At 33.9% G+C, this 14,039-nt stretch overlaps 1 protein-coding gene across 1 annotated transcript; it reads right to left on the reverse strand.

The window, feature by feature from the left end:
* Positions 1 to 9,494: 9,494 nt before the first annotated feature.
* Positions 9,495 to 10,439, reverse strand: LOC100914388 (olfactory receptor 2B2-like). The gene has a single exon (XM_012548853.1). The coding sequence runs from the start codon at positions 10,437 to 10,439 to the stop codon at positions 9,495 to 9,497; it is 945 nt and encodes a 314-aa protein (XP_012404307.1).
* Positions 10,440 to 14,039: the final 3,600 nt, after the last annotated feature.

The following is a 14,039-nucleotide window of genomic DNA, read 5'->3' on the forward strand; positions in this document are numbered from 1 at the left end:
AGAAAATACTGATGATTTCTATAGGTTTATTTTCTATCCGGCAAGTTTGTTTATACTATTAATTGTTTCAAATAGGTTTTTGAATAATCCTCTAGAATTCTCTATCTGGGAAGAGTGATAGTTTTCTCTCCTCATTGCCTTTTCTGATACCTTTAATTTTTTTCTTATTGCTAAAGCTATTATTTCTAGTATAATATTGAATAATAGTGGTGATAATGGGCATCCTTGTTTCACCCCTCATCTTGTTAGGAATTTGTTTAACTTGTCCCCATTATAAATAATGCTTGCTGATGGTTTTAGATAGATGTCACTTATTTTAAGGAAGACTGCCATTATTCAAATTCTCTCTAGTGTTTTTAATAGGATTGAGTGCTGTATTTTGTCAAAAGCTTTTTTTGCACCTATTGAGATTGTCATATAATTTCTGTTAGTTTTGTTGTTGATGTGATTAGTTATAGCAATAGTATTACTGATACTGAATCAGCCCTGCATTCCTAATATAAATCCCACTTGATCATAGTGTATTATTATTTTGATAAGTTGCTGTAATCTCTTTGCTGATATTTTATTTAAAATTTCTGCATCAATATTCATTAGGGAGATTGATTTGTAATTCTCTCTGTTTTGGATCTTTATAATTTAGGTATCAATACCATATTTATGTCAAAAGGAATTTGGCAGGATTCCTTTTTTTAATCTATTTTCCCAAATAGTTTACATACTATTGGAATTAATTGTACTTTAAATGTTTGGTAGAATTCACTTGTAAATTCATTTGGCTCTGGAGATTTTTTCTTAAGGAGTTCATTAATGACTTGTTCAATTTCTTTTTCTAAAAGAAATTTTTCTAAATTATTTTTCTAATTATAGGATGTAGCCAAAGCAGTTCTTAGGGGAAATTTTAGATCTCTAAATAGTTACATGAATAAAATAGAGAAAGAAGAAATCAATGAATTAGGCATTCAACTAAAAAAAATCAAATAAAATTTTTTTATAAATTATTTTTCTAAAATTGTAACATTTAAGTAATTATTTCCTCTCCTATTAATCTGGGTAATTTATATTTTTGTAAATGTTCATCATTTTCAATAAGATTGTCAGATTTGCTGGCATACAGTTGGACAAAATAGCTCCTAATTATTGCTTTAATTTCCTCTTTATTGGTGGTAAGTTCACCCTTTTCATTTTTGATGCTGGTAATTTATTAATTTTTTCCTTTTGTAAGCAAAATAATCAAAGGTTTATCCATTTTGTTTTTTTTTTCATAAAAACAACTCTTAGTTTTATTAATTAGTTCAACAGTTTTCTTAGTTTCAATTTTAGTAATCTCTTTTGATCTTCAAAATTTCCAATTTGATATTTAATTGGGAATTTTTTTCTTGATTTTTTTTAAAGTAACTATTTAGAGCTCTAAAATTTCCCCTAAGAACTGCTTTGGCTGCATCCCATAAATTTTTAATATATTATTTCATTATTGTAATTCTTTTGGATAAAATTATTGTTTTTATGATTTGTCGTTTGACCCTCTCATTCTTTAGAATTAAATTATTTAATTTCTTATTGATTTTAAGTCTATTTATCTTTTTCTTGTCTTTTATTGAATGTAATTTTTATTGCATTGTTAAAAGGAAGCATTGACTATTTCTGCCTTTTTGCTTTTGATTGTGAGGTTCTTATGACCTGATACATGGTCAGTTTCTACGTAGAAACTGCTGAGAAAAAGTTGTATTCCTTTCTGTCCCTGTTGAATTTTCTCTAGATATCAATCATATTTAACTTTTCTAACCTCCCTAGTTTCTTTCTTATTTATTTTGTGGTTAGATTTGTCTGATTCTGAAAGGGAAAGGTTGAGGTCCCCCACTAGAATAATTTTGCTATCTATTTCTTCCTCTAGTTCTAAGAATGTCTATGCTGTATCACTTGGTGTATATACATTTAGTATTGATACTACTTGTCTATGACACCCTTTAACAAGATGTAGTTGTTTTCCCTATTCTCTTTTAATTAGATATGTTTTTACTTTTGCTTAATCTGAGATCAGAATCACTACCCCTGCTGTCTCTCTCTCTCTTTTTTTTTTTGCTTCAGCTGAAGCGTAATAAATTCTGCTCCAGCCTGTTACTTTTACTCTGCCTGTACCTCTCTGTTTCAAATGTGTTTCTTGTAAGCAATAGAATTCTGTTTTTCAATCCACTCTGCTATTCACTCATTTTATGGGAAAGTTAATCCCATTCATGTTCACATTTATGTTTATCAGCCCCACATTTCCCTCCATCCTATTTTGTTCTCTTATATATACATTTGTTCTCTCTTGCTTTCCTGTACCTCTTTAGAACTGTTTTGTTTTAACTCACCCTACTCTCAAACTATTTTTCCTTCTATCTCCTCTCCTCACTTCTCTCACCCCTTTCTCCCAGTGTTTTTGCCCTCCCTTTTATCCAGTCCCTCTTGCCCCTTTCTCCTCCTATTTCCTTATAGAGCAAGATAAGTTTCTGAGTATTTATGTTATTCCCTCTTTAAGTCAAAATCGATGAGATTCAGCTTCAGACAATGCTAATCCCCCTCTCCTTACATCATCATGTGATGTAATTTGTCCCATTTTGCTTCCCCTTCTTTTCCAGGTATAAACCTTTTTCCACCCTTAATGTTTCTTTTTTGATATCTTCACATCAAATTTATTCATATCCACACGCTCCATCCTTGTATACCTTCTCTAATTGTCTCAACAACAGATACAGTTCTCAAGAGTTACAGATATCATTTTACCATCTAGGGATGTAAACAGCTTAACCTTTAAATAATTAATTACACATACACACATATATACATATATATATATTTTTTTTCTCCTGTTTACCGTTCTATGCTTCACTTGAGTTCTATGATTTTCTGTTTAGTTCTGGTTTTGTCAATAGAAATGATTTGACAGCTTCTTACTTCATTGAAAATCCATTTACTTCCCTGAAAAATAATGCTCAATCTCATTGGGTAGTAATTCTGGGTTGTAATCCCAGGTACTTTGTCTTTTGGAATATGGTATTCCAGGCCCTCTGATCCTTTATTGTAGAAGGTGCCAGATCCTTGTTAATCCTGACTGTTGCTCCTTGTACTAGAATTGTTTTTGTCTGACAGCTTGCAGAATCCTTTTCTTGAGATTATAGTTCTAGAGTTTTGCCACACTATTTCTTAGAGTTTGCCTCATGGAATCTGTTTCTGGAAGTGATTCTTTCAAGACTACTTCCCCCTCTGGTTCTAGTATACCAGGTTAATTTTCCTTGATTGTATCTTGAAAAATACTATCTAGGCTCTTATTTTGGTCATAGTACTCAAGTGGATCAATAATTTTTAAATTATTTCTCCTGGATCTATTTCTTTTTGACTGTTTCTCCAATGAAGTATTTTACATTTTCTCCCATTTTTAAAAATTCTTTTTCATTTATTTGACTGATTCTTGATGTTAATGTCATTAACTTCCATTTGCCCCATTCTAATTTTCATTGTGAGATTTTTAAAATAGCTTTTTATTGAGAAAACATATGCATGGGTAATTTTTCAACATTGATCCTTGCAAAAACTTGTGTTCCAACTTTTCCCCTCCTCCCTTCCACCCCTGCCCCTAGATGGCAGGTAGTTCCTACATATTAAATATGTTAAAGTATATGCCAAATACAATATATGAATACATATTTATACAGTTATCTTGCTGCATAAGAAAAATCGGATTTAGGAAGAAGGTAAAAATAACCTGGGAAGAAAAACAAAAATGCAAGCAAACAATAACAAAAAGCGTATAAATGCTATGTTGTGGTCCACACTCATTTCCCAGTGTTCTTTTGCTGGGTATAGCTGGTTCTGTTCATTACTGATCAATTAGAATTGATTTGGATCCTCTCATTGATGAAGATAGCCACTTCAATCAGAATTGATCCTCATATAGTATTGTTGTTGAATGGTATAATGATTTCTTGATTCTGTTCATTTCACTTAGCATCAGTTCATGTAAGTCTCTCCAAGCCTCTTTGTATTCATCTTGCCGGCCATTTCTTATAGAACAATAATATTCCATAACATTCATATACCACAGTTTACTCAGCCATTATCCCTGGGCATCCATTCAATTTCTAGTTTCTAACCACTATGGAAAGGGCTGCCACAAACATTTTTGTACTAACAGGTCCCTTTCCCTTCTTTAATATCTCTTTGGGATATAAGCCCATTAGCAACACTGCTGCATCAAAGGGTATGCACAGTTTGATAACTTTTTGAATATGGTTCCAAATTGCTTTCCAGAATGGTTGGATCTGTTCACAGATCCACCAACAATGCATCAATGGCCCAGTTTTCCCACATTCCCTCCAACATTTGTCATTATCTTGTCCTGTCATCTTAGCCTATCTGACAAGTATATAGTAATATCTCAGAGTTGTCTTATTTTGCATTTCTCTGATCAATAATGATTTGGAACACCTTTTCATATGACTAGAAATAGTTTCCTTTTCTTCATCTGGAAACCTTTGACCATTTATCAATTGGAGAATGGCTTGATTTCTTATAAATTAGAATCAATTCTCTATAAATTTTGGAAATGAGGCTTTTATTGGAGCCTTTAACTGTAAAAATGTTTTCCCAGTTTATTGCTTTTCTTCTAATTTTGTCTGCATTAGTTTTATTTGTACAAAAACTTTTTAACTTGACATAATCAAAATTTTCTATTTTGTGATCAATAATGATCTCCAGGTCATAAATTCCTTCCTCCTCCACAGCTCTGAGACATAAACTATCCTATGTTCTTCTAATTTATTTATAATCTCTATCTTTATGCCTAGATCATGAACCTATTTTGATCTTATCTTGGTGTATGGAGTTAAGTGTACGTCAATGCCTAGTTTTTGACATACTAATTTCCAATTATCCAGTTTTTGTCAGATAGTGAATTCTTATCTCAAAAGTTGGAGTCTTTGGGTTTATCAAACACTAGATTGCTATAATTATTGACTATTTTGTCTGTGAACCTAACCTATTCCACTGATCAACTAGTCTATTTCTTACCCAATACCAAATGGTTTTGGTGACCACTGCTTTATAAAGTAGTTTTAGATAATGTACAGGTAGGCTGTCTTCATTTGATTTTTTTTTTCATTAGCTCCCTTGAAATTCTTGATCTTTTGTTCTTCCAGATGAATTTTGTTGTTATTTTTTCTAGGTTATTACAATAGTTTCCTGGTAGTCTGATTGGTATGATACGAAATAAATAGAGTAGTTTAGGTAGTATTGTCATCGTTGTTCTATTTCCTCAACCTATCCAAGAGCACTAAATATTTTTCCAGTTGTTTAGCTCTGACTTTATTTATATGGAAAGTGTTTTGTAGTTTTGCTCATATAATTCCTGACTTTCCTTTAGCAGATAGATTCCCAAATATTTTATACTATCGACAGTTATTTTAAATGGAATTTCTCTTTGTATCTCTTGTTGAAGAATTTTGTTAGTGATGGGTAAAAATGCTGAGGATTTATGTGAATTTATTTTGTATCCTGCAACTTTGCTAAAGTTGTGGATTATTTCTAATAGCTTTTTAGTAGAATCTCTGGGGTTCTCTAAATATACTATCATATCATTTGCAAAGAGTGGTAGTTTGGTTTTCTCATTACCTACTCTAATTCCTTTATTCTCTTTCTCGACTCTTATTGCCAAAGCTAGCATTTTTAATACAATATTGAATAGTAATGGTGATAGTGGGCAACCTTGTTTTACTCCTGATTTTATTGGAAATGGATCTAATTTATCACCATTACATATGGTTTTAAATAGATGCTACTGATTATTTTAAGGAAAAGTCCATTTATTCCTATACTTTCTAGTTGTTTTTAATAGGAATGGATGTTGGATTTTATCAAATGCTTTTTAGGCATCTATTGAGATGATCTTATGGTTTTTGTTAATTTGGTTATTGATATATTCAATTAATTTAATAGTTTTCCTAATATTGAACCAGCCCTGCATGTCTGGTATAAATCCTACTTGGTCATGGTGTATTATCTTGGGGATGATTTTCTGTAATATTTTTGCTAATATTTTATTTAAGATTTTTTCATCAATGTTCATTAGGGAGATTGGTCTATAATTTTCTTTTTTTGTCTTCAACCTACCTGGTTTAGGTACCTCTTTCAGTCCTTTGAATACAATTCATTTACTCACTTATTCATTCATTAATTTAGTCAACAGTTTCTCCTACTCTCCTTTTTAAAGCTCAAGAGCACTGGCTCACATAAAAATTTGGAACTACATCCTTTTTAACTCTCCACTCCAGCCCCTCCCCCATTCCTTTTCCATTCTTTTGATTTTAGTGACATTAATTTGGAGGGGCTCCTTACAAGAAATGCTCTATGCTTTTTCTTAATTCTTTTTATTCTAGTTTATATTAGAATCTAGTTACTCTTATGTGGATTTTAGTTTCATGATCCTTCCTTGTGCTCTCTGTGGTTATCTATCAGGACTTCCTGGGAGAGAGACTGTGCTCTTGCTTCCAATCAGGCCACACATTAATATCATTAAAGCTCTTCCTTGAGTTTCTGTACTTTTCCTTTTCCTCCTTCTTCTCCTCCTTTTCTGCCTCCTTTTTGCCTTTGTTCTCTTTTTCTGCTTTCTTCTCATTCTCTTTCTCCTTCTTTCCTGGCATAAATCCCTTCCCCCAATAATATTTTATTTTCCAATTATATGTAAAGATACTTTCCAACATTGATTTCTTGTAAGATTTTGAATTCCAGATTTTTTTCCTTCCCTCTCTTCCCTTTCCTCTCAAGACAGTGAGCAATCTGATGTAGAAATGTATATATGTATATACATATACAATCATTTTAAAACAATAGTGAAAAACAGTAGGCTTCAATTTGTATTCAGTCTCTATAATTACCTCTCTGGACACAGATGACATTTTCCATCAACAGTCTATTGGAATTGTATTGGATCACTATTTCTGAGAAGAGCTAAGTCTATCATAATTACCCATCACTTAATCTTGCTGTTACTGTGTACAGTTTTCTGATTGTGCTCAATTCACTCAGTATTAGTTCATGTAAGTTTTTCCAGGCTTTTCTGAAATCAGGCTACTCATCATTTCTTATAGAACAATAATATTCCATTATATTCATATACTATAACATATTCAGCCATTCCAAAATTGATGATTTCAATTTCCAATTGAGTGGCTTAAAGTGTTTTTGTACATGTAGGTTCTTTCCTTTCTTTTATGATATCTTTGGGATATAGACCCAGTAGTGGCACTGCTGTATCAAAGTGTATCTGGCCCATAAATTCTTGAAGAGCTTTTTAAATATTTATCCTTTTGTTAAACTCTCTATGAACTAATGAATTTCCAGAATTCCATTCCTTTTCTGTTTTTCCCCCTGGCCTCTGCCATTGGGTGGTAGTGGCAAGAATCTAGCCTGGAGAAATTGTTCTTAAGTGCCCAATGCCTTACTCCACCAACTGACTTTACTGTAAGATCCACATATAATTCTATCCAGTCTCTGTGGAATCACTTCATGTTGCTGCTAAAATATTTATTTTCTTCTGGTGATCTCCAGTCCACACATCCCATAAGAATGTTCTAAGTTCCTATCACTGTTCTCTTACTAGCTCAAAAATAAGCATTTTAAAAAATTTTGCCTTCCAGGTATTTATCAATTTTTCTTTGAGACTTTCTGTACCAGTCTTTCTTCTGTTTGGAGGGGTTTGCATTGTCCCACTATCAGTAATGTTGAATTACTAATGAAAGAATGATATTTTCCCTTAAATATTTATTTTTTCTTACCTTTCTCTTTATTTTGTGTCTTGTTATTTTTCCTTGTATCCTTTGCTTCTTGGATTCTTTTATTCACTGATGTCTTTATGTTCTCATTGTCTCAGATTATGTGCAATTTTTTTATGATAAAAGGAAATAAAGTTTTCACATCCATACTCATGACCTTGCATATCATAACCATATGAACATTATATATTTAATTTCTTAGTCTTTCATTGTTGTCTAAACACATTTTCCTCTTTAGTTAGTTTGCATGTTGAATGTTCCATTTACCTCAAAGTTCTTTTGAAAGGATGAACATATTTTTTCCTCTGCTCTGAAGAATGTTCAACTTTAATTTTATGATTAGTCTTAACTTTGCAGAATGTTATTTTGCAACTTAAAAATATCTTTGCTTTTTGGAATACCCAACAGTTATCACTTTCTTTTTTTGCCATCTTGCTAAGTCTGATAGATGTGAAGTAGTACTTTAGAGTTGTTTTAATTTGCATTTCTCTAATGTGATTTAGAGCATATTTTCATATGACTATAGATAGCTTTAATTTCTTCATCTGAAAACTGCTTGTTCATATCCTTCTATCATTTATCAACTGGATGATTTGTTATATGCTTTTGGGTTTCTAACGTTTCAAGCCAATTTTCATATGGTTTTCCTGATGATCCTCCTGTTTTTTTTCCTGTTTCTGGAAGATCTATATTCTGATTGTCTCTGTTTCCTCTTTTCAACTATTTATACTTATTTTTCTTAATTTAATATTTCTTCTGCCTCTATATTGTTGCATTCTACTTCGGGCTTTTTGCTTTTCTGAGAACCCACTGTTTTGGAACGTGTGTCTTATTTTAAAAAAAATTTCCTATTCTCTAATTACACATGCTAATATTTTCCTCAAGAGCTATAATTTACATCATTTCCTCAATATCATCACAATTCTTTTATTGGTCCTTAAATGATATCAGGAAGGTGATGTTTTGACTTGCAAGTTAACTGGAGTTAAGTGAGGCAGAACTATGAAAAGTCATCAGTCCCCCTCTCTTGATTCCAGAGCCATTCATGTCCAGCAGCAAGATCAGGATGATTGGAAATGGCCCCAGATGCAATGGAAGATCTTGGCTTCAATTAATGGTGAATGCCCATATCTCAGCACTTAAGGCAGACCCAAAACAATATCTGGTATGTAGCATGTGCTTAATAATAATAAATCTATTCACTATTTGTATAGCCCTTTAGAATTTGTAAATAACTTTACATATATGATCACATTTGATCCCCACAACAGTTCTATGAAGTAGATGTTATTAGTATCTTCATTTTACAGATAAGAATTTACACAGAGCAGACTTACAATGCAGAATTTTCTGACTTCAGTGGGAGAACTCTCCAACTTGTCACCTAATGGTCTATAGGTAATAAATATGAGTCAAATTAAATTCCTGAAGGACTTTTAAGTCTAATGTTGGAGTGGTGAAAGGTGAATAGAAACAGTACTCAGAATAAAACCATATTAAAATTAAGCAACAAATACAAATGATCTCCCAGAGTTATCTATACAGGTATAGTACAAAGAATTATTTCTCTTTATTTTCTTCTATGGTCTTTAATATTTGTGATCCTATCTTTTATCCCTCAATTCCATATATATGCCCTAAAAGGCAAAAATGTCCAACACTGTCCTTAAATTCTATTAATTTTATTTACCTTGCTTTGACCCAAAACTCCTTTGTCAGTGCTCTCATTAGAGCAGCCTTGACATCCTTGTTCCTCAACGTGTAAATGAAAGGGTTGAGGGTGGGTGTGACAATTCCATAGAAGAGGGCCATAACCTTGCCCCGATTGTGAGAATAGCTGGAAGGGGGCTGGACATACATGCTAATGGCTGTAAAATAAAACATGAAGACTACCAATAGATGGGAGGCACAAGTATTAAAGGCTTTCCAACGGCTTTCAGCTGAACGGATTTTCATTACTGCTTGTGCAATGAAGCCATAGGTACCTAAGATAAGAGCAAGGGGTACTAAGAGCAGCAGAGCACCAAGTACATTGAGTTCAGCTTCATTTATATGAGTGTCAATGCAGGCTAATTTCAGTAGGGCAGGCACCTCACAGAAGAAGTGGTCCACAATTTTCCTCCCACACCTTGGGGCCACCACTGTGAGCGTTGATTGAACCAGGGAATTAGCAAATCCACTAAACCATGTTCCAGCTGCCATATGCACACAACGCCTCTGATTCATGATGACTGGATAGTGGAGGGGTTTGCAAATGGCAGCATAGCGGTCAAAGGCCATTATGGCCAAAAGGATACACTCAGTTGAGCCCAAGGCCAAGAAAATATAGAGTTGAGCAACACAACCCCCATAACTTATGGTTTTCTCTGGGCCCCAGAGATTGACAAGCATCTGTGGGACAGTGCTAGTAGTATAGCAGAGGTCCAAGAGGGAAAGATTGGAGACAAAGAAATACATTGGGCTGTTAAGTTGAGGATCTAGGTGAGAGACAAGTATTATGGAAATGTTGCCAAAGAGAGAAAATATATAGGCCACCAGAAAGATAACAAATAATGGTTTCTCCAGCCAAGGGCGGTCAGAAAAGCCCAGGAGAACAAAGCCTTCCAGGGAACTCTGGTTGCTGGTCCACATTTTGGCACTTTCAAGTATCTTTTTGGTTGCAATCTGGAGGAAACACTTGTTAGAATGGATGATTATCATGGGGATACAGCACTGAGAAAAATAAAACTATAAGGTTGTGAGATCAAATGTCAAATAAAGGTATCATTTCAGTAGACTTATTGCTTCTTCTTATATATTGCATGTGATAAAATAGTTATCAGATAGTTATTATTATATTATCAAGTAATCCTTGAGAAGATAAAACAAAGGCCTGGCCATAGAACATGAGATTAATGTTCAGGTCAGAGAGACCTGGGCTTGTGTCTGGTTTTGTTAGTTGCTTGTTGGATGTCATCAGGTTAGTTACTTGAACTGACTAAACTTTCATTTATTTGATGTGAAACTTATATGCTATCCTATTCATTCCTTCCCACCCTCTATGGGATTGTGGTTGGTAAAACAAAGCATGAGGTAAGCTAGGAAAGCATGAGGTAGGCTCTCCAAGGTATCATGGTGATTGGAGTTCCACTGATAATTCACTTCCTACAACAATGGATTTTGTGTATTTTTTTGTATTTTGTTTTTGTATTTTTTGAAACTCACCTCCAGCAATTAATATGCTCTGAGACATAAAATAACAAAGGGTCAGTTCCTGGATTTTGCTTCTAGTAAAAATGTTCTCATTACAATGGTTTCTGAGTAATCTGAAGTAAATCCTATGCTTCCTCTTATTCCATCAGAGTTAAATAAGTAGAAATAATTCCAGCTAATTCTCCAGACTTAGCTCCTAAATCCTGGAAATGCTCCTCAGTATTCTTCAGGATGACTAGGAGATTTCTAGCCTAAACTGCTCAGCAGCCTGAAAAAGTGACTGGCATCTTTCAAGTGGAACTGGTTTTTTTTTTTTTTTAATTACCACTGATCTTTGAATAACCAATTCTAATGCCTTTTCTCAGTCCTTATCCTTGATTTCATGATTAAGGCTAGATAGCATTTGAGTCAAAGAATCATCTCTTTCACCTAGTCCAAAAAACATCTAAATTAATGAATGAATCTGGGAGAAGAACTCAGGGTTTCCAGCCAAAGCAGAAATGATTGCAATTTAAATTCAGTCTGAGTCCCAAACAATGACAAAATGGAACTTGGATCAGGATCTATTGGTGACCAATGAGAATCAAACTGTTTTTGGTTTAAGGCATGGTCCTTCAGAAAGAAATCTGGCCAGAGTTCAGATCTACTTGTCCAATCCTATTCTTTCTCCTAAGTGTCAGTCTTGCATTTGTAACTGTCTATATGTCAGTTGGATATACCTCATCAGCATCTTAAACTAAACAGGTTAAAAACATAATAAAACAGAACTCAACCAAAAAAATAACTTTTCTTCCTCCCTTCCTCCCTCCCTTCTTTCCTTCTTCCCTTCCTTCCTTCCTTCCTTCCTTCCTTCCTTCCTTCCTTCCTTCCTTCCTCTCTTTCTCTCTCTCTCCCTTCCTTCCTTCCTCCCTTCCTTCTTTCCTCCCTTCCTTCCTTCTTTCCTCCCTTCCTTCTCTTTCCTCTCTTCCTTCCCTCTCTCTATCCATAGGGTATCATCCTTTACCAAAAGATGCTCTTAAAAGCATTTTTTTTCCTCTTTTGCACCTTGGAACCCTCCCAAGATATCTTGGGGTTTATTTGCTAGATTTCCTTCCTAAGAACCATGTCTTAAACCAAAACTAATCTGATTCTCATTGGCTAATAATAGGTCCTGGACAAAGCCCCAAGTGGTCATTGTTTGGGTTCTGATAGACTCCAATCAAATGTAAATAGTAATGATTTTCTTTCTTTTCACATAGAGTATCATATCCTTACCTACAAATACTCTTAAAATATTAAAAAAAATCTTTTTGTTCATCTCTAAAGATATCTTGGGATAACTGAATGGATGAGGCCTCAGTCAAACTGAGACCTGTTGAAGGCCTTAGCTTAAAAAGGTCAAAGTCTCCCATTTCATCCAGGGCCATCTCCAGTCATCTTGATCTATTTTTTGCCACTGTCCCCAGATGACTCTGGAGGGCAAGGTGACCTTGCCCAGTCCTCCCTTATTCAAATCCAATTCACTTGCATGTCATGGCATCACCTTCCTGATATCATGGTCTTCTTCAAGAACTAAGGACAAATAACAGCAATAACAACATCAATCCTTGATTCCTCTGCAACCAGTTCTCAAACTTTTGTTTTCAGTATCTTTATCCTATTAAAAATTACTCAAAGAGTTTTTTGTTTATTTGAATTATATTTATAGACATTTACCATATTGGAAATAAAAACTATTTTTGAATTTGGACCCTCTAAAAAGGTTTCAGAGATCCCCAGGATTCTCTAGACCATACTTTGAGAACCACTGCATCTGTAACCTTTCATACTGAGAATTACATCATTCTGTATGGCACTCTTTTTTTTCTGGTTTTTATGACATTGCACTCTCCTAGTTCTCTCCAGATTATTCATTCTCAGGCTTCTTTTCTGGATCTTCATCAACAGTACTCTCACTCATGAGTATCCCCTAACATCTCTGTCCTGGGTCCTCTTTTCTTCTCTCTCTGAACTATTTCTCCTAGTCATTTCATCACCTTACTTGAATTCAATTATTATTTTTATACAGATGATTCTCAAATATATTTGTCTACTCCTATCCTTCCTCCTAAGTTCCACTCTTGAATTTGTAAATATATCTTAGCTGGATATCCTTCATCAACATCTTAAACTAAACAGTTTCAAAATAGAATAAAACAGAACTCATTATCTTTTCTCTACAACCTTCTCCTCTTCTAAACTTGTTACTGTCAAGGGTATTGATGAGATTCCAATTGTTACTCCAGCCCACCTTAACTGAACCCTATAGAAATAATTTATCATGGGTGTCACTAGAACAAAGGGTAGGCCAGTATATTCTGTAATTACATGATAGTAACTATAAAACATAACACAAAAATCAGCCAATAAGAAAGTGGCACCAATAGTATACAGAACAAGATATTGGATTGAAAATCTCAATTTTTTTCTCAATTTGATACCTACACAGCTCCTTTTTTTTCTTCTTGCTATCCTTGGGTGAATCTATGCTAAGTTATAATATCATTACCATACACTAATACCATCTCTGAGTGGGCTTTTCTGTATGCATTCTGGGTAACCACAGGATCAGCTCCACTGAAGCTTTAGGACCTCCCCATGTTAGCAAACTCCTCCAATAACCACAGATTCTGCATATCTTGTCCCTTTTATAAATCAACCAACAAATTTTATTAAGCACCCACTATATGCTAGGTGTGGCATTAAGCACTGAGAATTTTTTTAAAAAGCATAAACAAAAAACACACCCAAATCCTTTCCCTCCAGAAGCTTACAATCTAATGTGTAGTCAATATACGAACAAAAATTTACAATATACGAACAAAAATTACAATGTCCTATATGTAGGACAAAAAAGAAATAATGAACAGATAGAAGGTACTAAAATTAAGAGGGATTAAGGAAGCCTTTTATTAAAAGATAGGATTTAAGGATTTTAAAGGAAGCCAGGGAAGTCAGTACGTGAGATGAGTAGGAAGAGTATTCTAGGTATGGGGGAGGAGGGGCAGCTATAGAAAATTC

Source organism: Sarcophilus harrisii, chromosome 4 (assembly GCF_902635505.1).
Source record: "Sarcophilus harrisii chromosome 4, mSarHar1.11, whole genome shotgun sequence".
Taxonomy (NCBI): Eukaryota; Metazoa; Chordata; class Mammalia; order Dasyuromorphia; family Dasyuridae; genus Sarcophilus; species Sarcophilus harrisii.

What these genes read in the sequence shown, in the direction of transcription:
- LOC100914388 (XM_012548853.1), bottom strand. Translation starts at nt 10,439, where the DNA reads ATGTGGACCAGCAACCAGAGTTCCCTGGAAGGCTTTGTTCTCCTGGGC.